This window comes from Canis lupus, chromosome 31, assembly GCF_011100685.1.
Source record: "Canis lupus familiaris isolate Mischka breed German Shepherd chromosome 31, alternate assembly UU_Cfam_GSD_1.0, whole genome shotgun sequence".
NCBI lineage: Eukaryota > Metazoa > Chordata > Mammalia > Carnivora > Canidae > Canis > Canis lupus.
In genome coordinates, this window is record NC_049252.1 from 33,191,868 (window position 1) to 33,219,436 (window position 27,569).

At 44.1% G+C, this 27,569-nt stretch overlaps 1 protein-coding gene across 7 annotated transcripts in view; it reads right to left on the bottom strand.

Moving 5' to 3' along the window:
- ERG (ETS transcription factor ERG) overlaps positions 1-27,569 on the bottom strand; it is a 186,046-nt gene that overhangs the window by 56,736 nt on the left and 101,741 nt on the right. For 5 of the 7 annotated variants that reach the window (XM_038581503.1, XM_038581499.1, XM_038581501.1 and 2 more), the window contains one exon: positions 1,398-1,615. The exons of 1 other annotated variant lie outside the window; for it this stretch is intronic. In XM_038581503.1, coding sequence (XP_038437431.1) covers positions 1,398-1,537 — 140 coding nt within the window. In that variant the 5' untranslated portion in view covers positions 1,538-1,615. Of the gene's footprint in view, positions 1-1,397; positions 1,616-23,044; positions 23,160-27,569 lie in introns of those variants that run through there. One more of the 7 variants, XM_038581498.1, reaches the window with a different exon arrangement.

The window sequence follows — 27,569 nt, forward strand, 5'->3', positions numbered from 1 at the left end:
TCTGCAGTCTCCCTGTCTGGCATGCCAGCCTCCCCTCAGCATTCTTGCTAAGGTACGGTGACTTGGGCCCTTTATCAACTACAAGCTGATACAATGGTTTCCAGCACTTATAAAACAATTATAAAAAGCGCATTTAGCAATATATAGCAATATATATTATATATTGCAATATATAATATATATTGCAACAGGGTGGAAAACGCACTCACTGGGTGTGGAGTCAAACACTCCTGGTTTGAATCCAGTTGCTTTAAGCTGTGATCTTGGGTTAGCCAGAAAATGTGTGAGCCTCAGTTCCCTCTTCCATGGTATGGGGACAAGCATTCCTCACAGGGCTGCTTGGAGGACTGATAAATATGAAAGGGTTTTGTACGTGATAGAGCACTAACAAATGTAGGCTGTTCTTACGACTCCGTGTCAGACTGTGCAACATTTAAAAGAAATTACCCAGGGACGCCTGGGTGGCTCAGTTGGTTAAATGTCTGACCTTTGGTTTCAGCTCAGGTCGTGATCTCAGAGTCCTGGGATGGTGCCCACCTCGAGCTCTGCACTCAGCAGCAAGTACACTTGAGATTCTCTCTCTCCCTTCCCCCCTGCCGCTCCCCCTGCTTGTGCTGTTTTTCTCTTACTCTTTCAAATGAATAAATAAATCCTTGGGGGGAAAAAAAAAGAAATTATCCCCTTCTTGTCTTAAGATTTTATATTCTTTCTGAATAAATATGGAGCATTATACCATACTTGAAATCAACTTTACTTTTCAAACCCCCATTGGATTAAATGTTTTTGAGTCTCAGGGACTGTTGTTCTGCATCTGATAATACATTCTATGCGACAGAGGCTTTATTGTGACAAACTCAGGAAAGTGGATACTCATGCATGCCATCAGAGCTGGGCTTTAAATATAAGAACGATGAGAAGAAACAGCGTGCAGTAAGAGAAGGGACAGAGGAGGGTGGGGGGGGTGGAGGACATATGAAGTAGACGTGCCAGCCAAGTCATATGGCTTGGACATATGCTGCACTGCCTGGCCACTAGCTGACACTCTCCCTCCATAAAAACATAAGACAGCACTATTTTCCAGGCAATAAAAACCTCAGAGATGAATCCTGCCATATGTGGGCATGGCCCCCCTCCCACGGAGCCCTCATGCCTGGGAAATAGAATTGAACACTACATCTTCAAAGGGAGTTCTTGGTAAATATACTACCGGTTTTACAACCTCTATCCTCCACGCAAACCACTGGAGAACACATTTTATCAGCATTGCCCAATGTTACCGTTCGGTGGCCTTAGGTTCTGAAACAGTCTTTGGAGAAGCGTGACTGACTTCCAATTTACCTTTTCAGGGGACAGGAAAACCAGAAGTCCCGGAGAACAAGAGTCAGGGGTCTCCTTACCTTGAGCCGTTCACCTGGTTAGGGTTACATTCCATCTTGATGGTGACCCTGGCTGGGGGTTGAGACAGCCAGTCCTGCTGAGGGACGCGTGGGCTCATCTTGGAGGTCTGTCCATAGTCGCCAGAGGAGGACGCGGTCATGTCCGTCTTAGCCAGGTGTGGTGTCCCGTAGGCACACTCAAACAATGACTGGTCCTCGCTCACAACCGATAACGCTTCCTGAATGCCCAAAGAAACACACATTCAGGACACGCCGAAGGACAGTCATGCTTCAAAGAGCCACTGACTTTAGAGTCGTTTCTTACGGGGGGCTACATTTTAGGGAGTTTTCATAGAATCCATTCCTATGTCTGAGGAGAAAAAAGTAGCTTGTTTTCTTTCCCTTAGACTATAACAGTTGGAACTGACCGGCCCAGAAAAACTTTCCTGTGGGTCTCTGAGCATCCCTGGCTTGACTGCAGCAGTGCAGATAATACCCACTTTAATCTCAACTCAAGGAAGTTGAATTTCAAAGGTCTTAGAAGACATCCAATTGCATGTGTCATTATTTGACAAATGCAATCTATAATTCAAGCAGACAGGGTACAGAATGGTCGTGGAGATTAAAAAAAGAAATGTGATGGGTAACACCTAAACATCTGGCGAAATTGCTACATTCCCAGGAGATTTTAAAGAAGAGTCACTTAGAAGAAGGCTAAAGGGAAGTGGAGCCCCGAAGGACAAACGTACAAAGATACAAATTTTTCCACTTCTAAGTTATTAGCTGAAATAGAGTTTCAAGCAGTGCTTCCATGATGGCGAACATCTGGATGATAAATGAACCAGAAAAAAAAAAAAAAAAAAGCTGTGAATTATCCAGATGCTTCCAAATACCAGGGTGTTTAAAATATCTGGATCTCTGACTAGCTCTTTTTCTCCTTTATTTTCTGTTAGTATCTTCGGTCTTTTGTAGGATTTGGTGAAAAGAAACAGAAGTATGTCATTGTTGGATCATTAATTCTCCTGGGGTTTGAGGTCACACAAGTGGTTAGCCTATGGCTACACTTCTATATTCTATGGCCAAATCAGCAAAGGCAAGTTAGATTCGGACATTTCAACTACTAATGATATATCATATAGCAGAAGAACTATGACACAATCTAATATTGATTTCTATCAGAGAAAAAAATTGTGCAATAACTCATTTTAATTTTAATCCTTTGGCATCCTCAGTATTGCTACTAACTGGTGAGAAGCAAATGCTGCCAAGGTCACATTTTTTTTTAATGGAAATTTTGATGCCGGGGTGGAGGCAGACCGTGGAGAACTTTAGTCCAAACTTCTCATCCCCAAATGAGAAAATGTGAGATCCAGAAAGGTCTAGAACTCACCTTGAAGTAAGCTGTGGAACTGGGGACACATCGGGCAGGTGTGTTACTGTCCACTCCCTCAACCTATGACGATGCCTTTCTTACATCTCTTGGTTTGGGATACTGTTTACATTAGCACTCCCTTCTTCTTCTTCAATTTGATATTTAAGTAAGTAGGGACCCTCCCTGTTAGTCACAGAGCCTTAAGCAGCAGCCTTTCTAAGATTCAGACCACTCTCCTTACCCAGAAGCATCGGGATCTTTAGGGAACACATGCAATTTCACAAAGCCCCCCTCCAAACCCAGTGCATACTCTGCTACTCTCTCCGCCACCCACCCAAGGACTAACTTCACAGGTACCGGAACGATGTGGCCAGGCACACTGCGCTAGGAATCAGTGAGCAGGAAAGAAGCACAAGGACCCAGCAGCACTCTGCCCCCAGAGCAGTGGCCAAGTGCCTGTAGATACCTAACACCCCACCACCCCCAACTTATTAAACCCAACTTCTTAAAGATCCCTCAAATCACAGCTTGGGGGGACACCTGGGTGGCTCAGCAGTTGAGCATCTGCCTTCAGCTCAGGGTGTGATACTAGAGACCCGGGATCAAGTCCCACATCAGGCTCCCTGCATGGAGCCTGCTTCTCCCTCTGCCCATGTCTCTGCGTGCCTCTCTGTCTGTCTCTCTCATGAATAAATAAATAAAATCTTTTTTAAAAAATCACAGCTTGGGACACTTGAGGGAAGAGTAATCTGGTGGTTGACACAGTAACACAAAACATACAAAAAAGAACACGTTGAAAAAAGAAAAGAACACGTTGTAGCTGCTAGACAGCCAGAATCAGACATGAGAACGAAAAAAAAAAAAAGGTAAGGCATCTCTGAATACATGCCAAAATCAAACACATCGACAACACACAGCAACAACACAAGGCAGCAGCACCAAAGCGCAGTGTGCGGTAACAGGCATGGGGGACCTCAGGGTTCTCTCCTCTGCAAGGGGAGTGAAGGAACCTGAGCCACCTACACTCCCAGATGTGGATTTAAGAGTAAGACTGGCATCACTACATGGACCTAGTGTAGCAGTGCTATTCAATAAAGACATAAATCACAGCTGCTTATATAATGTTTGCGGAACAGAGTCTCCCACCCCGGAGCAGCCCTGGACAGAAAGTTTTCACACACTCACAACAGGACACAAGGCTGACTGGCGCCCTCCACTCCCGCCTGATCCTGCAGACTCCAGCCCGATTCCAGCTCCGGCTCCAAGGGGGATAATGCATTACCGCATGTTACTAGCATCAGCTCACCCGGGAAGAGAAATATGAATAAAGGTGCAATTTCTAACAGAACTTGGCAGAAACAGGTGAGGTTTAAGGGACAGGCTCAGTTTTAAATTACAAGTGAAAAAGAAAAAAGTTTTCATAGCAGAGGTGAGCCTACAAGGTCAAAATATTAGTATACCCCCAAGATAAAGCAGGGTATCCTTGCAAAGCCTGCCAATGACTGAATAAATGTAGTATAAGGTTTAAGAAGTGGACCGAAAGAGCAGAACTAAGACAAGGCTCCAGTGTGTGTTTGGTGGGGGAGGAACCCCGTTCTCACATCTGGCAAAGCATTATTTCAGCATATGGCTTTCTAAAGAAAGAAATCAAAGTTAATTGAGATCGATTTTTTTGGGGGGGGTACTTACAAAGCTAAAGATAAGGAAGACACACATCTTTTCTTCATATCTTAGAATTCTCCTCAAAGTTAACATTGCATAAAAGATGAGAAAGGTGATGCGACTCAGAATATCAAAGGTTGCTTTTGTTCACTAGAGGAGAAAGAGCCCCAAAGTGAGGGTGCTTCAGAATAAACACCTCAGAAAGAGTGAAATACAATCCACATTCTGGAACGACAGAGCAATTAGAAAGCATGGCCCAAAGTGATTCTAACTAACCCGAGAGTACCGAACACCTAGAAGTAAGTACAGGTCAGCAAAAGGAAACACACAAAATCAACCTCCCATTCTCTCTCTCCCTCTCTCACACACACCCGTACCCATGTAGCACATCTGAATGAGGGGGGAGTAAAAAAAAGCCCAAAGGGTGATTTTTCCAAGACCTACTTCAACAGCACAATCACTAGAATTAACTGCTGCTCTTCAGAGGAAAACAGGCAACAGACGCCATGGGCCAGCAGCATCTGTTTGTTCATCCATTAGACTCAGTCATGTTATTACACGCAGGCTTCATCATCCCTTTGGTTCGATATGAATGACAAAGGCTATTGCACAGGATTCTCCCGCCCTGGCAGCTCTGAGACTTCAAAGCGGGAGAGGATCTCGCCCAGTAGGATTAAAACCAGAACGGAGCTCTGAGCACAGGCTAGTAACCAGGAACACATGAATCCCTCAACTCCAGCTCGGCAAGGGACTTCTGGCCTTGACTGATGCTGTCGTTGCTTCCCTGCCTGCCACCTGGCTTCCCTCCTCATCCGTGGCCACCTCACCTACCTACCTGCCTACCTGCCAAGGGTGTCGGCAGATGCCTTAGTTAACATGTATAGGTTATGCTCTCAGAACCTTCAGCCAGCCGCAGGACTTGGGAGACTGCTTTGGTTGCTTTATAGCAGAGAACTCAAAAAAAAAAAAAAAAAAAGTCAAAACCTGGCAGAAACATGGCATAATAATTTAATATGCTTGCCTCTATGTTACTATAAAAAGACCTGAACTTTAGATTGGTGTGTGCTAGTGTGTGGGGGTGTTTTCTCTGTAGCTCCAGGAAAGTTGGGATAGTCCAATGTGGCAAGTGGCAGGCTACCAATGTCATTTTTTTTTTTGAACTTACAAGACACACATAAATTCTAAGCTAAATGCCCCCAAACTAAAGGTGCTGCTGTGTTAGCACTCGAGTGTTTATTATTTCATATGAATACTGAATATACCAATAACATACAAGGACCATTCCTTCCAATCTTGGTCAGGGGACAACAGTCAACTGATAGTTTCAGAAACTGGGAAGTTCTCAACTAGATGATATTTCATAGTGTAAGACTAAAATTTGATTTATTTTCAAGTAACTAGATGTGGGTACAGCAAAGGATCCAAATGCTTAGATTACAAAGACAGCAATAAAAAGTCGACTGCACTTTGTAAGTGCACTGACATTTTCGGCAAAAGACTTCAGGGATCCTGAAACAGATGAATCCCTTCTGTAACAGATGAATATTTTTGAGGGGCTCCTATATTTCAAGTAAAAGAATTAGAAAATAAGGGATCCTATTTGCTTTTTTTTTTTAATTTTTATTTATTTATGATAGTCACAGAGAGAGAGAGAGGCAGAGACATAGGCAGAGGGAGAAGCAGGCCCCATGCACCGGGAGCCCGACGTGGGATTCGATCCCGGGTCCCCAGGATCGCGCCCCGGGCCAAAGGCAGGCGCCAAACCGCTGCGCCACCCAGGGATCCCCCTATTTGCTTCTAATTTGTCATCCCCCCGGGTTAAAAGTACTATACTGTTAAATCCAGAGAACCCAACATACTTAGATTTCCATGAAATCCGGGCTTGACGTGGAAGCCAGTCTCAGAATGATCAGCTCTCTTTCACAGCTGGAGCAAGTGAAGCCCACAGAGAGACACGGTCCTTCCATGGTTTTCAAAAATTCAGAACATAACCAGAACTCAACATCCACAGACCTGGATTCTCAAGCCCTGTGTTTCCTTGTGGTGAGGAAACACAAGTGGAAAAACTAAATGGAACAAGTATGCTGAGTAAGATTATGGTCATGCTTTAGAAAACATCCTTAAAGATGTCCTGGTCGTCACAACACAGTGTCTACTCCAGAAAGCTAGTGTCATCTGAAATCAGGAGCCTGCCTCTTCCACTGTGCCTCTTAGCACATTACAACCCAATACAAAACTCCACCTTAAATTTCCTCCCGCACACAGCCAAGCAGAATTTGGTGCATCACACAACTCCACACCCTGCCATGAGTAAGATATCTTGTGGCCACTTTCTCACAAACAGCCGATCCATCACAGAACACCCAGGTTGCCCAGTTAAAAAAGCGCTCTGCATGCATATCTTTTTAAAACCTATGTCACTGACTTTAAGATACACCATTTTTCACATTTTCCCAGCTCTGAAATCCAGATGATCCTACAGTCAATGGTATGCCATGGTTTATGGGCAGCATGTCTTCCACTTTGGTGGCAGAGAAAATAATTGTTCGTTTTATAACCAGTGGGGATCTTAAATCTATGAAATGTGGTTATTCAGTTCTGACAACAGTCCCATACAGTCAGTTGTCATTCCTGGATGAGAAAGCGGAATGGAGAAGAAGTGTGTTATTAACAGTGTGGACCAGGTGGAAGCAGAATCCCAGGATTTAGGATGGAATTGAAGTATCATCAGAAGATGGAAATGAACCCTCTAAGTACAACAGACTCTCCCATGAACCTAAAAGCTACTCAGCAATAGGCTCCAGTATTTATGTAATCCACAAAGCTGTTCTTTTCTCTGGTTAATCAGATAATTTAGATTCAAACTGATTGTCATGTACTGGGATGCGTTCATGGTGGATGGATGCCAGACTTCTCTTAGTGAATAATACACAGGAAAAATCGGACAGGTAGGAACACCATTATAAGTATGCTAGAGCCAGTGCCACTTGGTGGCCTTAATGGATGTCTGCAGACCTAATGATATGGGAAAACTATTTATTAGGTTGTCTCAAGCAAAATTGTTCAGAACATCTCTTTGACGCAGATGCCACACAATTGATGCTTCTAGAAAGTCACCTCCTACTCTCATTTGGGAGAGAAAAAGGCAACACAAACAAAACAGACAAAGCACCTAGGGGAGACCCTCACTTCCCACCATTCATCCAACAACCACATACCAACTGCTCGGGAGTTTTTTAAATAAATAAATAAATAAATAAATAAATAAATAAATAAATAAATAAATAAATAAATTTCATTCATTCATTTAAGACAGGGGAGAGAGAGCAAGAGAGGGGCAGAGACACAGGCAGAGGGAGAAGCAGGCTCCATGCAGGAAGCCTGACGTGGGATTCGATCTGGGGTCTCCAGGATCACACCCTGGGCTGCAGGCAGTGCTAAACCGCTGTGCCACTGGGGCTGCCCTCAGGAGTTTTTATTCTAAATGTGTATGGTTTTGCATTCAGATACAGCCAACATCTCATGTAATAAGAAACTTCATCTGACCAGTGTGTCTTTTCATCATGACACGAAAAAAGCCAAACATTAAGTGACACAGGACTCATCAAGCTGGGTGTGAATCACTGCTGCCCTTTCTTGGCATTCTTTTCTTTTTAACTCTTCAGTGTGGGGAATCATTAAAATCATAGATTAAATGCAGCATCTAGCTTTGTGTCACGTTTTTCTCATTTAACACGTTGCTATTTTAGTCCTTCAAAAAATATAAAAAATCTTGGATTAACCTCAAAGGAAAAACGCACGTAGGCAAATGAAGTCCATGTAAAGAATGTATTTATTCTCCAATATGGCATTGTTGCAGTATCGGAAAAGTTGACAATGCACAACACCAGCTCTGTGCTAGGAGAATGAGACACAGGGCTGGTGCAGAGATAAGGAGATACATCCAGATGTGCAGATACCCACTGAGACACACAGATGTACACCCATCTCACTGTCTACAATCCATCTGTCCATCTATCTGTCATCATCTTTATTCACAGAGCATGTGAGAAGACCTTCACATATTCCCCATCTCTCAGCACACTCACTGGGACAGATATTGCCTAGATGATGCAGAAGACCTGAATTCTCCCCCTTCCATCTTTCCTCGTTTCTTCCTTTTTCATCCTAGGAGTTTTCCCCCCTCTCTGTATATCCCTTTGGAAAACACTGAGCCGGAGATGGGTCCCCTGGTGACCTCCTGTCGCACTTCCCTGGTCTGAACTCTCTGGGTTTCTCCTTGGCTATAGGGCAGGCTGAGGTGGCTTCCAGAATTCTCTTTGTTCAGATACTTCTTCCTCAACTCCTGCATTTATTAAATTATAAGCACTTTCAGGGCAGGATCCTTTGTGCATGTGTTACTAGCATCAAAAGAACTTCCCAACACCACATGTTTGCTGATGTTAATATTAACCATTGAAGTCATGAAATCATATTATAGCCACATCATAATGCAATAAGTAGGGTCCAGAAACATCTATCACATCACAACAAAGGATCGACACTTATAAGATCATTGGATTTTGCAGCCAGTGACCACGAATCCAGAGGCTGTCACCAGCAATATGTCTGTAGTCACTCTCATGGAGCACATGATTGCAGCAGGGTCTTGCCTTAGATCTTTGTGGGCATAAACTGGGGACTTTGTGGAGTTAGAAATATACAAATGAAATAAGGCTTCCTGGAAAATGAGAATTCCAAAGCAAGGAAGAAGCATTCATCAGGGAGTAGAAATCCTAGAAATATTGTGAAAGCCTAGAGCTCTGCAGAAAAATTTCCAAGAAAGAATAGGTCTATCTCACACGATGAAAATGAGATTTCAGTGAACCCTGAGCAATTAGAGAGCCAGCTAACATAATGTTAAAATAACTTCTGTTTACTTGCTCAGTGATGCGCAGGATGCCCTTTCAAATATTTGAAAGGAGAGCATAAGGAGACTATTTCTCCCAGCAATCAAAGGGTACAGTTTCAGATGTGCAAGATGAGTGCGTCCCAGAGACCCACCACACAGCTTGGGGCTGGAGTTAACCACACTGTGTTGTCAACCTAAACATTTGCTATGAGGGTGCATTTTATGTTAAGTGTTCTTATCACACACACAAAAATAAATAAAGAGGGAGGAAGGAAACTTGTTGAGGTGATGGATGTGTTTATGGCATAGATTGCGGTGGTGGTTTCACGGGTGGATACTCATCCCAGACTCATTAAATTGTATACATTAAATACGTATGGCTTTTTGTATGTCAATCAAGACTCAATAAAAAAGGTTAAAAAAGGGACGCCTGGGTGGCTCAGTGGTTGAGCATCTGCCTTTGGCTCAGGGCATGATCCCAGAGTCCCAGCTTCGGGCTCTCTGCATGAAGCCTGCTTCTTCTCCTCCATCTTCCTATGTCTCTGTCTCTGTCTCTCTCTCTCTCTGTGTCTCTCATGAACAAATATATAAAATCTTAAAAAAAAAAAAGGTTAAAAAAAAAAACCCTAAAGGAACAATATGTAAGTGATGTCAACAGCTTCTTTGTTCTTCTACAAAGAAATGCATTTCCCCCCCCGCCCCACAGGCTTCTTTCCTTCTTTAGAGGTGAACGAAAAGTGTGAAAACACGTGTGGAAGCATCATGTTTATAGGTTTTAGGTAGAAGTGAGCACAAAGAATGGAACCACTGCCCCCATAGACCCTCCTATGCCCTTGGCTTTGTGTGGCTGGCATTCCATGGTTGGTTGGTTTTGTTTTCCTCATCACCGCCATCACAGAACACTCACAGATTGTCAAAAGTCTTCATCTTATTTTTATGAAGTTTTATTTTTAAGTGATTCATTTGAGATGAAAAGATTTTCTTTTCACTTCTTATAGTAAAATTTAGGATACACATGGAGTCATATCACAATGCAGGAAACAACATGGTAGAGCGTAGTGGCACTGGATCTGGGTTCAGAAGAACCAAGTTTGAAGCCAGATTCTGTCCTTGCTCTCCTTGCCACCTCAGGAACTTCGGGGACCTCTTTCTGCTCCGTGTCCCAAAAGGAGCTTGCTGGGAGCTTGTTGGAGATGTAGAGTCTGGTCTCCAACTCTGCTGAATCAGAGTCCATTCTACCACAGCCTCCTGCGTGGACTGGGACTATTGCATACTTGCACAGTCAAGTGCAAGTAGAGCCATTTTACCCCTGCTGGAGTCTCGATTTCTTCAACCAATAAAAAATGGCATTGATAACAGCTGCCCAGCTCCCAACCATGTTAAATGGACCAAATGAGCCAGCATGTGTAAAAGGTTTTATAAACCTTAATGTTGTATTTCAATTGTTATTACGTTACAGAAAGCTGATGTGCCTGACTTGAATTCTCCACATGGTTCAAGCAGTGGTTTAGATGATCCATTTCTAGTCATATTGTTCTAGCAAGCCAGATGCACGAAAAGTATGACATCTCTAATGTGCAATTAGTCACTTATCTTTGTAAGTACTACATTTAAAAGTCACGTACCTTCATCTAACATGGGGGAGTGAATAGGCTAACATCTCTTCTTTTATTGTTAAGAGGGCATTTGTCACTTTGGCCCCACGTGATTTAATCTTTCTGGTTCCTGATCAGTTCTTGTAGGGTTTTTGGTTGTAACTCTACCTTAGTTTCTTTGATATCAATTATCTATAAGTTTTGTATGAGAGGGGATCTAGATCCTCTGGTCAAAACTGTAGCTTCAACTACTGGTATGTTCCTTGGCATGCTTGGCATTCTCTATGTAACGAGTAAATGGATGAATAGATGGATAGGATGGATGGATGGATGAAGATACCATGTTCTTGTAACATAAGCTCTATATCTTTCCCTAGAATAGCCCATGGCATACAGTTGATGTTCCTCTAACTCCTAAAAATATCTCCTTTTCCAGCATGTGGGATCCCTGATGCTTTTTATTTTAACTTTCCCTAAAACGTCATGCGTTTTTAATAAACTTATACAAGGACATGTTTCTATAGCAGCTTGGCTAAGCAACTCACAGGGACTATGCCATCCTTCTGATTTTTGAAGCTTACTCACCAGGAGTAAGGTGATTCAGGTTTTAAGAGGCACAGAGGATCCTCAGAATAGCATCCTGGGCTCACAGGGTAACATGGGCTTTTGCATTTTTCCTCTGTTGGAAAAGAATGGAAAAGTCCATTTCTGAACACCAAGGGTGGGATGCGTATCAACCCTCTCATCTTCAGAAGGATCTCCATGAAACACAGGCAGCACTACACTTGGCCTTTTCAAAACACACAGGCGTATGCTAAAAATACAGTGCACTGCACATCTGGAATTTGTCTCATCCATGAATCTCTCACACATGGATTCATTGTTTTCGATAAAATTCCAAGAATTTTATTCATGAGAAAGTTCTGGCACAATGGAAAACCCTGGCAAGTACAGTACGGGATAGGAGCAGCAGATGTCCCGGCCTCCACCCTCAGTGCTGCTGGCTCAGTTCATTTGCATCAGGCTTCTCTCTCATGCCTTCAAACCTCCAAGCCAAGCTTCCCTAGAAAAGGGAGCAGTATAGCAGCCTTACTTGAAAAACAAACTTGATGCAGTTCCCCCACAATTTCGACATGCAGGTGTCAGGAGGGGCCCATGGGGGTGTGAAAGCAGCATCAAGGCTCAGGGTCACTGGTTCCAGATGCAGCTGCTCACTCAGTACAGCTCAGGCCTGGGGCTGTTGACTCCTTATCTTTGAAATGAAAGTCTGCTCTTCTGATGTGTCCTAAGGTCCCTTCTTGAACCAAAACAAAATCTATTTTATTTAACTAGTGACATACTCTTCCTGCCATGGCCGGGCTGCAAGCTCCACCTTCTATATCTCGGAGCAGATGTGCAGACGTGGCAGTGCGCAGGGTTTGGGGGGGAGGAGGAAGTCTATCCCCTGTGCCGTGGTTGCCAAGAAGTCTTTACACGTTCAAGTTAAAGGTTAACTGTAGGCTCTGTCCATGCTGTCTCAGATTTTAATTTCCCATGTCCTATGGATATCTTCTTTCTTGCTCACCGTGAGAAGGTAGGCAGGACCCTGAGAGCTCACTTCATGTCTTCAAGTGTGGTTAGGACCTAATCTCCTGCATGGGGACTCGGGTTGTTTGACACATAAAGAACACCAGTCATAATAAAGTATGGTTCTACTAACCAAAGTCTTCGGAAGCCAGGATGATCAGGCAAGGAAGGGAGCACATGTTGGAAGCCCCTATCCCTCACAAGGTCCAAAGACCTCCCTGCTTTCTTTCCCATCCCCAACCCCAAATAATTTTTGGCACAGACTGCATACCGTATAAAGCAGAACCAAACATGGACACTCTTTCTTTCCCAGACACTGACTCCCACTGTGGAAAGAGCCAAATGCTCACCCACTGTGAGGGTTCCCTCCCTGCCAAACTCCTGCTTCAGCCCTGTGAGTGATGATGCTGCCGTCCCCGGGGCTGGGAGGCTAAGCCTGTGCTTTGCAGAAGATTTTCCAGTACATAAATCTGCCCTGGTTGCTGCACAGGAAGGAGACCAAGCAGCCAGGGTATCATAACCTTTGTTCACGCTCTGGGCTGAGCTCATTCTTCTCCCATGATGTAGTGTGCAGCACCAGGGAGTACCCTGTCACTGGAACACTTTGCATGCACCAGCAAGCTAGTTGCCAGCGAGACTCATTTTTATGACTCTGGGAGTGTTGATCTCAAAACCTAATACATTTGAATTATTCATTGTAAACTCGTCCAACAATTTCAAACTACACATACATATGTCATAACCAACAGGACTCTCTTAGAGTCTAGCTCGAGCCCCTCTGTAAATTGGTCTACGCTGGAAGCCAAAATCACTCTTTAAAACTCTGTAGGTCCATTCATACCAAAACCACTATAACCTGCAGAACAGCAGGTGGCCTAAAAATTTTAATGAGGCCTACAAAAGGGTCTAAACCTTGGGTTTTGGACTGCCTCCTTTTTTGGGACCTCTTTATACTAATTGCACTGAACACTCATGGAGAAAGCAGAACCACTGATGTCCAGTGTGTTCCCATCTTTTCCAGGGCTCGGGGCTCTGTGCATTTTGTACAGGCCCATGCTGCGCAAAGACATCTGCTGGATGGGTGAGGGGTGGCCCCTGCAGAGCCCTGTGGCCCCTGCAGAGCTAGCTCCTGTCAAAGGGGTGGGGTTTTCTGTGTTACTCATCCACCTATTTTGCACAACGAGCCTATGTATGTGTATATCACACATGGCTCTCTCTACTTAAAAAGGGCTTACCTGGAATAAAAGATGGTTCCCTGTCTTCTATCCTGGTGGACTTCCACTGATCACTACTGTAAGCACAGGTGTACTCTAAATTAATTTAAAAATTAAAATGACATATGCAAAAAAAAAAAAAAAAGACATATGCAGAGCCATGTTGCTGGAAGTGACAAAAGCCACTTCTGCCCTTGTCAAATCTTACGCCGGTGAGCGACAGATCTAAAAGCGAGCAGACTGGTGCCCCTCTCAAGTCCTAATCAAGAGGGGACCAAACGGGCTCCCATGGGCTCCAACATCTGAGGCCAGACTGTTACTAATGCAGCTGATGCTGATGCTGAACTCCCACAGTCACAAGGCGCTTCTACAGAACTCATCCTTGCACGCAGGTCTCACTAGCATCCATTGGATTTTCACTCATGTTAATGTCACTAACCTCCATTTTTGCTTCCAAGCAAAAGAGTAGACGTGTGTCCATATGCATCTTGGCAGGTGGGGTGATGAAAAGCAGCATACCTACTTAAGTATTTTTTTATATAAATTTATTTTTTAATGGTGTTCAATTTGCCAACATATAGAATAACACCCAGTGCTCATCCCCTCAAGTGCCCACCTCAGTGCCCGCCACCCAGTCACCCCCATCCCCTGCCCACCTCCCTTTCCACCACCCCTTGTTCGTTTCCCAGAGTTAGGAGTCTCTCATGTTCTGTCTCCCTTTCTGATTATTTCCCACTCATTTTTTCTCCTTTCCCCTTTACTCCCTTTCACTATTTTTTATATTCCACAAACGAATGAGACCATATAATGTTTGTTCTTCTCCAATTGACTTACTTCACTCAGCATAATACCCTCCAGTTCCATCCACCTCGAAGCAAATGGTGGTTGTCATTTCTAATGGCTGAGGAATATTCCATTGTATACATAAACCTACTTAAGTATTTGATAACTCTAACTCCTCTAAACTCATCTCCCGCTGGCTCCTCGAACCTCACAATCTGGGCAGACATTGTCATGCCAGGCAATGAACTCTCTCTCTATAGCACCAACAAAGCCATACCTTCCAGCTTCCCCTTCGTTACCCATTCAAGTGCAGGCAACAGACAAACAAACTCTAAAATTCAAAATAATTAAGTACATATTTGTAGAGTGAATTAGAGCCTTGCTTTTCGGGGTCCGATGCTGGCACAGGCAGCATCAACATTACCTGAGACCCTGTTCTATACACAGAATCCAGGCCTTGCCCCAGAGCTAGGGAGCCCAAATCCCGATGGACAAGATTACTAAGATGAATGGCATACACAAGTAGTTCTGGGAACTGGGTTAAAAAGTTGCAAGGGTTCTGAAAAGAAAGAAAAGGCAGAGCCGAGTGAGGAGGGCCAGGGAGAGAGGGACAGACAGCTGTTGTTAATATAGAATGGTCAGCGAGGTTCTCGTGGGGGGAGGTGAGGCCTGAATAAACTTAAGGAAATGAGGGAGCCATCCCAATGCACTCCTGGGGAGTGAGCCTCCAGGGTCACTGAAGCCACAATGCCAAGGCCAGAGGAGGGCACTGGGGTTGGAGGTGGGACTCTGAGATCAGGAGCAGCCAGGAAGGAAGTGCCATCGCAGAGAGGGAGAGTGTGACTATTGGCTGAGAAGGGGATTCTGATGAGGCTGAGGATGAGCAGAGCCGTGGCCAGAACCTGGTCTCCTGGGAGTGAAGGGGAACCAGGGAAATGTCTTCTTTCCTGAGATGTACTAATATTTTTTACCTTGTAAGCATTCTGCAAAGAAAGATCTTTCTATCTTTTAAGTATTATGATTTTCAAAACTCAGCGTGATCAGAATGCATGTATTATGCATGCCAGAGTATACACCAGGAGTCACACCTAATGAGACATGATAGCCGTCCTTTGCCGCCTATACAATGGAGCTTACTTCCATACATCATCATATACAGAAACTTCAGGAATTCAGGATGCGTATTTTCATTCAGAGAGCCTGTCCATGGCCATGACCGTTTTTTGTGCTATTTTGCACATATAGGAAATACCTCGTTGAGGCTTCCCGCCATCCTGGACACCTCCTATAAAGGGCAGCCCTCAGGGAAACCAACCACTGGCAGTCAAAAGGAACAGCACCAAAGTGCTCCCCCGCCCTGAAGTCAGGGACAACCCCAGGGACAGAAAGTGTGAGGTGAGCAGGTATTAACAGCTCTAGATGGTGAGCAGCAGACAGCAGGTATCACTTCCGTTCTGCTCACCTCACACCCCAGTGACAGCTTCAGAGCTGGAGAAGGGATTCAGATGAACAGCTATTTCCTCTTTAGACAAAAGGATAAACTTGTTTTAGGGCAGAGGCCTTCTGAAGAACTATTTCTACTATGCTTGCCTATCAAGAACCCTAAATTCTCAAAGCTTTATCAGTGGAACGTGCCTCCTCACTGAAAAAGGGTGCTAAATTCCTTGCTAAGGAATTTGAATCCAATGTCAAAATTCAGTACATAGTCTGTGTATTAGTTTCCTAAAGCTTCAAAAAAAAAAAAAAGCATCCTAAATTAAAAGATATTTTTAAACAACAGAAATGTGTTCTCTTACAGCTCTGGAGACAGAAGTCCAAAATCAAAGTGCCAGCAGGGCTAGTTCCTTCTCAAGCTATGAGGAAGGGATCTGCCCCAGGGCTCTCCCCTTGCCTTGTAGACGGCTGTCTTCTCCCCATGGCTTCACAGAGTGTAGGCATGACTGTGTCTCTGACAAGTTTCCCCTCTGTACACAGATGCCAGCATCCTGGATTAGGGCCACCCTGATGACTTCATTCTCACTTGATAACTACTGGAAGGCTGGTTCTCTGAATAAGGTCATGTTCCGAGGTTCTGGGGATTGGGACACTAACATATGAATATGGGTGGCACAGTTTAGCCTGTAGCAGGCTGTAGGTTCCTGGAGAGCAGAGAATGGGTCGACTTCATTCATTGCTATCCCCTGCTGCCTAGCAGAGTGTGAGGTCCCAGACTAAGTAGTTGTTGAAGTGTGTTCCAGGAACCTCCTGGGCTCCCAAGGTCCTTCCAGGCAGTCTCAGGGCTCTACAGTGTTTTCGTGATGTACTAATATATTATCTGCCTTTTCCATACTGAACCTCTCACAGGAGTGCAGTGAAGTTTTCCAGAGGCTACAGGACATATGATAGCAGAGGTGATTGGACACAGAAGCAGATATGAGAATCCAGCTGTCTCCTATTAAGCTGGACATTTTAGAGATTTGCAAAAATATAGAACAATGCCACTCTGCTCACTAAATATATTTTTTGGTAATTATAGTTATTTCTCACTGCACTGTGTTCTTTACACTAACACAATGAGTTTATTACTGTTGTTTTTTAATGAATTCATAAATAATGCTTCAAAAACATCTCAGTTTTGGTTTCTAATTCAGTCAATGTCAATAGATATTATCTAAATAAACAATGGCTTCTTAGAAACTTCAATCATTTTTAATGGTGCAAAGGAGTCCTGAAGCCACAAGTTTGAGGACCATTGCTGCAGGGGTTTAAACCAGCTGGGACATGGTCCATCTTCTCTGAAGTAACCCACAGTCTTATGGCCATTAATGTCCTTTATAAAGAAAATATTTTTAGTAGCTAAATGCTACAAAAATGAAGCCTACTGGCGATTCCCATAAGTTGACAAAAAGGAGTTATTAAAAAAAAAAAAAAAGGCAAGCCAATCTTGAGTCTCTGAAGATAGCACTTAGCCATGTGTTAAATTTGCAACTTACACGCTTCAAAAACCAAGAGTCAGGGGGGAATGGCATTCCACGTATCCCAGCTGCTGAGTGCTGGCCCCCAGATACTCCAGCACTGGACAGAAGCTACTAAAGAAGCAGGCTGCCCATCCCCTCTTAGCTACCGACTACCCACCGACATCTGTTTTCAGCTGAGACTTCTGGAGAGTGCTGTGTCTTCTGGCAAAATGGGAGAAGGTCTGGTGAGGGACCACAGACCAGCAGGAAATGAGGGGAGGCTGTAGACCACCTACCCGCTGCCAAGCTGGTTGTGGTTTGGGGGCAGGGCCAACTTGAGAAAGTGGTCCTGGGGCCATAGGGCTGCAGAACCTAGGCATGAACTTCAGGCCCATCTCTTCGCATGTCCATCTTGATGCACTTGGTGCATCTCTGGATTGGGAAGTGGCATTCTCCAATTAATGCCAAGTACCACTCTTTTTTTTTTTTTTTTAATAACCAGGGTATCTTAGGTTCTCAACTCATTTCTTGGATGAGTTCCAATACTTGGATATTGGAAGATCCTCCCTGTTTATTTCCTTGCTGAAGACTGTGTGAAAATGTCATGTCTCATTCTAAAACAGGTTCTCAAAAATAAATAAATAAAATAAAATAAGTAAGATTCTTAAAGGCATTTGATGTAAATAATCAGTAGTTGGGCATCCACTACAACCAAAACAACCACAGTAGGCACTGGTGGTGGTGACAGAAAGCTGGATTGTCCTCAGAATCAATTATTTTAGATAGACTGTAATTACTTTAATAGAGGGACAAAATACCCTGGGAGAAAAGAAGAGCAGATTCATCAGGACTGGGGGAATGCAGGCTCCATGAGAGCAGGGATTCCCTTCTTTCAGTGACTTTTTTCACCAGTGCTTGGAAAAGTGCCCATACTCAATGCACACATGCTAATTATCTGTCATGTAACTTTGTAGTATGTGGGTGCTAGTTTGTTGATTGCTTTGGTGGGGGAGGAAGGAGGGATGAAGGAGAAAGGGAGAAGGAAGGAATTGGTGTTCACTGACCTTGAAGAATGGAGGGACAAGACAGGTTGAGATGGCGAGGAACGTTTTCAGGTAAAGAACACATGAAAAAAACTGCAGAAGTAGGACCATCCTTGTGAGTTGGAGAGGGCCGAGGATGATTCAAGGTGGGGGCAGGTTGTGGAAGCTCAGATTGGATCCAAAGACTGCACCTCATTTCTGATGGCCCTGGATGCCCCATCCAGGGTTTGTCTTTCATTCTGCACAAAACATGGGCTTCTTACTTCCATGTTTCCATAGCCTCTCCGTCCTGATCACTATTGTCTCACATCCTTTCCATTCACAATATTAATCACCTCATCTAGTCTGGGATTATATCCCTCCTATTTAGGTGAAGTACATACTTGATTATCATTTAAATTAATTTGAAAATGTAATTAATTTGTTTTGCATTATCAGGAGTGGTTTAATTTCCTACACAGAATACCTAAGAAGGCTTTCTCATGGGCTTACAATCCTGGAAGACCCAATGCCCAATGGGAGGGGATATATGTTGGAAACAAAAATAAAAGTCAGCAATTTAAAGAAAGCCAAGTTTGGAAAATTCTATCTAAGGACAGGCAATTCCCCATATGGTAAAATGGCAGTGACAACCAAAACAGGGACAGTGTCTATGGAGAATGAACTCATATATCTGAGCCACGACTTGTATTAGTCAACTTGACAGACAGTACATTTCATTAGTTTGGGACTATTGGCTCTTCTGAATGTGGGACAGCTCACAACAAATCACAAGGTCATGTGTAAAATGAAAAGAAGGGCTCCTTTACAGTAATAATAATCACACTGTGTCACCCTGCTGCCCCTAAATAAAGTCCAACTTCCCAATGTGTCCTGGCCCCTAGAAGCCCTTAAGTCCTGAGCTTGTTTTTCTTAGTGACTACTCTTGCATTCACTGTTAGTGACCTAAGCAACGAAAGTAATTCCCAATCAACCGGAAGAGGCAGGTTAACCTGGCAAGGGATGGCCGACATCATTTGACTTTCCAGGAAAATCCTCCTTTTCTACTAACTCAAGAAACATGTACTGTGCTACCTTGTATTTAGCAGAGAGATGCAACACACAATAGCCAAAAGCAAGAGGTGCATCAATGTCAGTGCTTGTGCTGTCAACATTTCTGAGGAAGTATGTACACTCAGAAGCGAGCATTGGAGGGACCCCCTATGGCCCCAGGACTTCTGTTCATTATATGGTTTCCCAAAAAAGAGACACCGAAATCTGAAATCAGAAACACATTTTCAAGGGACAAGTGCATGATGCTCACAAGTTAGGTGCAGTGAGGCAGGGGTGTTGGCAGAGGTGGAAGAGGAGGAGGAGGAGGAGGAGGAGGAGAGGAGGGAGGTCAGGAGGATGTCCGTGGGAAACCTGACAGACCCATAGCGAAGGATCTCGAAATTGCCAATGTATTCTCATCAAATTGCCGATTTCAAAAGACTTGGATCTGAGCCCAGCGAGAGATCTAATTTGGACCTTGACTCTGGCCCTCCCAAAAATTACTACTTCTATCTCAGCACCCAAACAACAGAAAAGCAGTACATGTTCAGTTGGTTAATTCCAAGTAAAGTCTGCATATCGAAACAAAATGTATACTTTTCAGGCATATGAAGTAGAAGTGAGCCAAATTAGCAAAATGCACAAGCGTGTTGGCAGTGTTTCCGTGCAGGGTTGAGCAGACCTGTCATCCACGTACAGGGGCTACATGTGTACCCACCTCATGGCCCGTTACCCACTCTAGGAATTACTCAAGCCTTTGTTTTTCTCCCTCCAGCTTCCTGCCTTCTTAAAGCATTTGCTGGCCATCAGCCAATGGGGGAAAAAGGTAAACTCCACTCTGTCCACGTCGCGACTTATCAGTGCTTCCAGTAAAAGGCCTGTGGTGGAGAGCCAGGGAAGTGAGATTTGTGGTTCCTTCAGATCTACACCTTCCTCATTACCCAGAAGGTCGGTCAATCAATAATTCTTATCTCCTGACTGGCACGGCCCTGCCTGACTTCTTACCCTCTCCCATGGGGCTGCTGTAGGGCCTGCTGAGCTTCCCTGAAGCTCTATGTAAAGGAAAATGTGTGCTTCTCTGGATGTTACCCAGGGTTAACACAGAATAGATACTGTGAGCTTAATTTTGTTTTCTAACAACAAAAATTAAACTGGAGACAACAAAGATTTCCCAAACTCCTTTAGTGCCAGACTCAATTCCTAAAGATCTTTTCCTTGGCAAGACCCATGGAATGACTCTGGAACCCTAGGTGCCCCAATGAGCATAGTTAATGATGCTAAAAAAAAAAAAAATGTCATGATAGAGGCAAGAATGGAACATTCTGATTTCTCCTTTGGCAACTGCCACCCAAGGGGGAGTCTTGGCTGGCTGGGGGGAGCGAGCTCTTCAGTTCACATAACACCCCATCCAGCCACCCCATATAAACATGCTATCTCAGCCAAAGTGGTGTGCCCACTCTGAAAATGTGACTGGAAGGCAAGGCCTCCAGCCCCTTGTCCAACCGGAACACAAACCTGAGGCCCCAATAGAACTGATGCTCGCCTTCAGACTCTGGCCATACATTTTTAAAAAATATATTAAATCTATCCATCTAGGAACTCAGTAATTCACTTACCAAACATTTACTGACTCGTCACTCTGCCACGCACGCACCATGACACAACTTCAGGACCTCTTGCAAGAAGATGCAAGGGTTCTATCTACCTGCTAGTTGTATGTCATTATTGTAAGAAACCTTCCCATCTCTCTGAATGTCATGTCATAGAAATTCAGCCACCAATGCTCATAAACATCATCTATGGGAGCTGGGCTCTAAAGCTTCAAGAAGATCCAGCTTTCTTAGAAAAATCACTGACTACATATGGATATAATTATCTTCATTCTGTTTTCCCCTAGAATCACTGTATTTATAGCTTTGAGCAATTTTCTTTTTTCCCTTTGAGGAAATACTGTGAAACATTTTTCTTATAGGTAATATTAATTTGTAATAAATGCATTTTTTGATATAATAAATGACTTTTCATATTTATTTTTGAACAAACCAGGGAGTATGAAAGTAAATTTACGGGCAGCTTGCAAGCATGTCTTGCTTTTATGTGAGAAAGGAAATAAATGTAGATGCTTACTGTTAAAGTTAATGAGGCAATGCTAGTGTCAGAATTATAAGCTTCATACTTCCTCCTGTTGTGCAGTTCATAGAGCATGTTTACACACCCCATCTCACTTGGATCTAATAAAATCTTTACACATTGCAAGTATCAACACCTGCAGTAGTGTTACAATGATTTCCCTCAGAACTTGTCTTTGTAAGATGATCATTTGTGTTGCATACTGGTGTTTACAATTTATGTACAACTTTGTTGCACCTCATGGTTTATCCGTCTGTTTCAGGCCATTAAACTGTAAGCTCCTGGAGGGCAGGGACATATCTGACTCGCTTCTGTGTCTTCAGGGCCAACCACACAGTCACTCAATACAGTCATCTAGTGCAGCCTTGCTTGGTGACTTACCCTTTCCAATAGCTCTGTGTTGTCATGTGTGATATAAGGATAGCAACTGTACCACTTATCTTACCTATTCCAATCTATGAGACAATTAATACAACATCGGGCATAAAGTAAGTACCTGTAAGTGTTTGCCACTAGTACCACTGCTGTTCTTGTTATTTAGACTGAATTGAATTGAAGTTCGTGAGAGCAAGGTAACTTATACAGGGGAATGGGACAGATGACCAGCAGAAAGAAAGGACCATCAGGGATTCTGTGTCCTGGTGTGCAGCTCTAGCTAAGCTATGAAACAAAGTCATAGATCTTTTTTTTTTTCTAAATCATTTCCATTAATATAATTTTTAAAATAATTTACTTGTAAGTGTTCCCTGTGTTTCTTTTCCTGCCATGACGGTCTTTACCTTACCAAATACACATGGGACATTGACACACTGGAAAGCTGAGGAGACACAGAAATAGTATACCCTGGCCTCGCTGTGCAGTGGCATCTCTTCTCCTCAACATTTTACATTTTATAATTACATCTGGCAAACTGCTTCATCAGCGTAACCTTGTACCAGGAATCAAATGAAAATGAGCCAGCTCTCAGCATAGAAAGTGGAAAATCAGAAGTACACTCAACATTGACACCATTATATTCTCTACATTTCTGTTTCTAAGACAGTCTATTAAAGTTGCCATCCTAACAGTAGAAGATTCCGTTGAGCACAATGTTGGGTGAGTCCAGATTATAGATTAACAAGAGGCCACCAGAGAAGATGGGATGGGCTGGGTTTCCAGGAAGGATCTGTTAGAAGCCTCTCATGTCTGGGGGGCTTTTCAGACCCTGAAAAATCCAAAAGGGGTTCCCTTTCCTGGGCCAATCCTTATTCTCCACACCACGTTTATGTAATAACAATATTTGCAAGTGCAGTCAGAAAAGGAACTGCCGCCCATCATTAACAAATAGATGGGGCTCTGAATCATGTTCACTTTTATTGGCCAATGAATTCTCAGACTTTTTATCTTATTGTTCAATTCAGGAAAGAGGGGATTAAATAGAATTAAGCAAGGAGGGGAAACTCACTTTTTTCACTTGCAGAAAGCTAATTATAGTTTGGTCACTGAGTAATTTCATTATCTGCTTAGGATCCTTAATTAGATTTGATGTTCACTATGAAGTGTGGCAGATTTCCTTGGGGAAGCAGAACTAGGATAGAACATAAATGTTCAGTGTCACCGAATATGTTCAGAAGAATTAGACATCAGTCTTTTTAATTATTCTAGCAGTTTATCATTCCCTCATGAGCTCTACAGACATCACCATTTCAGCAGGAGAAACCAGTAGACTTCTGGGAAGATGGTCTTCCTCAATTACATGGAACTACATAATACATTTAAGACATCCCTGGCTCTGTCCATTGATGGCCAGAGCACTCCTTCCATGGTCATGGCGTGGGAACCCAAATGCCACACATTCCCTGAGCACCACCCCACGTGGAAGATAAGAGACAGCTGCCTCCACCTGAGAACCACGGTATGGTCATTACTTTCCTGGCTTTCTTGTTTTCCCTTACCCTAATATTTAAATCAAGCAATGGAACTATGTACATGATTTCATCACTGAGCTCCATATTCTGTGGTCTTCCTACAAATAGCATATATTTTTTTAAAATCTTCAGTGTTTATGTGTCACACAGGCATCCACTGATACAAACTAAGCTATAATGAATATACAAACCAGACAGCTGAGGCCATGTAGTGCCCAAGGTGTGGAGAAACCCAACATCCATTCCCATGCATTTGCTGCAGCACCGAGTCACCTTGACCTTCCCTAGCTTATAGTCCAGTCTTACGAGTGTACATACATCCTGTGTGGTATCTGCCTGTGGATGAGTTGACACCCTCTGATAGGCTATCTTAAGTCCTCATATAATAGATTGTGTGCTGGCACTCCATGAAATGGATGTTAGATTAGCCTTTACGCAAAGTCATTTACCGGATTATAGGTTGAGCACTTTGCAGTTTAATGAACACCTTTCGATCATTATCTTTTGTGATCCTTCAACCCCTCCGTCTAGACAGAGAATAGATTTTATGATACCCGGTTTATAAAGACATGGGTTGTGTTCCCAGTGGTTGACTGTGAGCCTGTTCTTTGTAACTTCTAACTCTCTGATTCACCCACAGAGACACGATAGGTTCTAAGTGAGTTGAGTGAGGCTTCCACGTAAGGCTCCTGTCTGCAGCCCTCACGATTGACCCACACTGAGCAGGGCTCTTCAGAGAGCCTGAGGCCTGGGACGTGGGAGATGGAGCTCTGAGCGTCTGGAGGGAAAGGAAAGAAGGCCAACCTCTTGAAAAAGACACTCCTGAACTGCAATGGCAGGGAGAGAAAAGAAGTCACAGCTACTAATGCAGCTTCTCTCTCTCAGGACCTTAGGGGGAAGTGGCTGTACGTGGGCTAACTGTGCTCACACCTGCAGGACTAAGTTTATCGGCCATGTCTAGGTGTCCACTGAGCTCAGCTCTCCTGTCTTCCCATGTTGAGGAACCCTGGCAGGGCCCAAAGGAAATGAGCTCTGCAGCCTCATCTGCATACTTGCATGCGGCCCCTCAGGCTGACCCTCAGCTCTTGGCCAGCAGAGCCCACGAGGGGCAGGCAGCAGCCACCCAGGGGTGGGATACCCAGGACCTGCGAACCTGTCAACCTCCTTCTGGGCTGGGGCTTTTTTTAAAAAAGATTTTATTTATTTGTTCATGAGAGACACAGACAGAAAGGCAGAGACACAGGCAGAGAGAGAAGCAGGCTCCCTATGGGGACGCTGATGTAGGACTCTATCCTAGGACCCCGGGATTCAGGACCTGAGCCAAAGGCAGATGCTTAGTCACTGAGCCACCCCGGTGCCCCATGGGCTGGGGCTGTGAAGCATGGGGTGTTTTCAAGACATAACAGTCAACAAAAAGGTACTTCAAAATTAAACGGAGGAAGTGCTCAAACAAAACAAAACAAAAAGAGTCAGAGACCCGTCAAAAGCACACAGGAACCAACCTGAGAGTTCCCAGTGTCGGTTGAACTCCCGAGAGTTCAACTTTGATGTGGTGGTCAAAGTTGGAACAAGATACACAACAAAATAAGTAACAAGACAATAGGATTACAACCCAAAGAGTGAAAGAAAGATCCAAATATGAACAAATAATGGAATGAGGTAAATAAATAAATGAGGGAGAAAAAGACAACTCTTCTTAACAGGAAAATCCCAAGGGATAAACACAGAAGGAATGAGGGAAATAGAAAATCACCCTCAAAAGCCCACAGTCCAAACTGCTGTGGGCATGATGTATGGACAGGTGCTACAATTAGCGGCTGGTGCTTCAAGGAAAAAAACAGGGTATCTGAACATCCTCAAAGTATCTCCTGCAAAATATGTATCAATTACTGTTATGTTAATCTACATCCACAAAATCTTTGATGCTTCCCCTTTCAGAGATGGAGCTTAATTCCCCAGACACTACCTTTGCCAATGATTCAGGTCAACCTCACCGGCAGGCAGGCTGCCGTCATGTACCCATGTGATCTGATGCATGAGATCACCTCCTGGGTGTTTTCTTCCTAAGTACCGACAACCTCCACCTACCTGGGACAAACCCCCAATGAAGCACGCTCTACAACATGCCTGAGCAACGCTCCTCATAACCGTCAGGGTCATGAAAGACTAGGAAGAGCATGACACTGTTCCAGAGCCCAGGAATCCAATGCAATGTGGTGACCTGCTTCAGAAAAGGGACCAGTGGAAAACTGGGGGAATTTGGATAAGGTGTATAGTTTATTTAAAAGGAGGTAGCAGAGTGCCTGGGTGGCTCAGTAGGCTAAGCATCTGCCTTGGGCTCAGGTCATGATCCCGGGGTCCTTGAATCAAGGCCTGTATCAGGCTCCCTGTTCACTGGGGGCCCGCTTCTCCTTCTCTGCTTCTCCCCTCCTGTCTGCCACCCCCCTCACTCTCTTCTCTCTCTCTCAAATAAAAAAAAAATAAAATCTTAAAATAAAAGGAGGTAGCAGCATTTTCTATCAAGAAGAGTGGTAAATATTTTTGGCCTTTTGGCCTTTGAAACTACAGTGTGAAAGTGGTCAAAGACAACATGTAAGTCAGTGGGTGTGGCTGAGTTCCGGCAAAACCTTCTATACAAAGAAAAAAGCTGTGAGCTGGATTTGGTGCGTGAGCCAGGCTTCCTGACTCCTGGACAGTAAAGTTGTATCAAGGTCAATTTCTCAGTTTAGACAAATGTACCCTGGTTATGAAAGACATTAACACAAGGGGAAACTAGGTAAAGGGATCTGGGAACTCTCCACGCTATCTTTGTAACTCTTCTATAAACTTAAATTTTTTTCCAAAAAAAGTTTTGAAATGAAGTAGAAATAATTGGGGTGAGTTGTGTGCCATTTTTGGATCGTCTTTGCTACCACTGCTCTGAATTTTCTTCCTCTAGTGACTATACTCAAGAATTGGTCATATATGTGGATCACATCCCACCAAACATGACCAATTCCATGTTTTCTATCTGTATTCCGCACAGAATGAGTGATATGGCGCTCATTACAGCACATGAATGTGAGAAGAGATTGCAAGACATGCTTCCTAAGTCTAAGGGAGCCCCAGCCTCAGAATGGATCCCCAAAGGGGGTTAATGGGAGTGCCTTTGGACAATGGTGGCCTCACTGTACCTCTGCTCATAAAAATGGCTGGACAGTTCCCACTAAAACCTAGGTGCCATTTTCAAGAACACAGAGTAGCAGAACCAAACGTACTCCCTCCCAAGAAAGATGAATACTGCTCTGCCACAGCCAGTGGGTAGAATGACCAGGGCTAGAATTCCTATCTCTGTATGTCCATTCTTCTGTAACAGTGGCATTAAAATCATCCTACAGTCATAGACCCCTTCCTCCAACCATACTCTTAGGCGGGAGTTCAGTGTATAAAGCAAGCAGCCTCACAGAGAAGTGACACCACAGTTAAGCCTTTGGGGGATGAGAAGGGCTTTGTGGGCAGACATGAGCAGAGCAGAAAGTGCCCACCATGCTGAAGAATCCTAACACGGTGCCAGGATCACAGGTGGTAAGGGGCACAGTGCCCCTGGTCTGAGACTCAGATGGCCCCACCTGCCACTGAGCAGTTAGGTATTTGTTACAGGTGATGGGCGGCCAGAAAAGGTTTCCCTGCAGGTGAGTGGCACACCAAGCCGTGTCTTGAAAAGACAGCATCAAGTCTAGAGGTGGATCCACACTAGGGAGGTAACATGCCCGTGAACCAAGAGCATGAGCTGGCCGGATCTGGTGGGGTCCACACCCCGAGGCCCCCGGAGCAGGCGTGTGGCCAGGGGATTACAGCTAGTTCTCTCGGCTGGGGCAGGAGGAGATTGGGGCCTGGACTCTCTTAGTCGAGAAGCACCAAGGTCCTGATCTGAAAGCTCTAATTGTAGCCATTTCCGAACCTGAGGCCTGACACCCAAGAAGCTCAGTCTTCTTCCTCTGATGCACCCCAGGCTGCTCAGGTTGAGTAGAGATGTGCTCCTTACCTCTCAAACATAAATTTGTGACTCAGATCCCGTAAGTC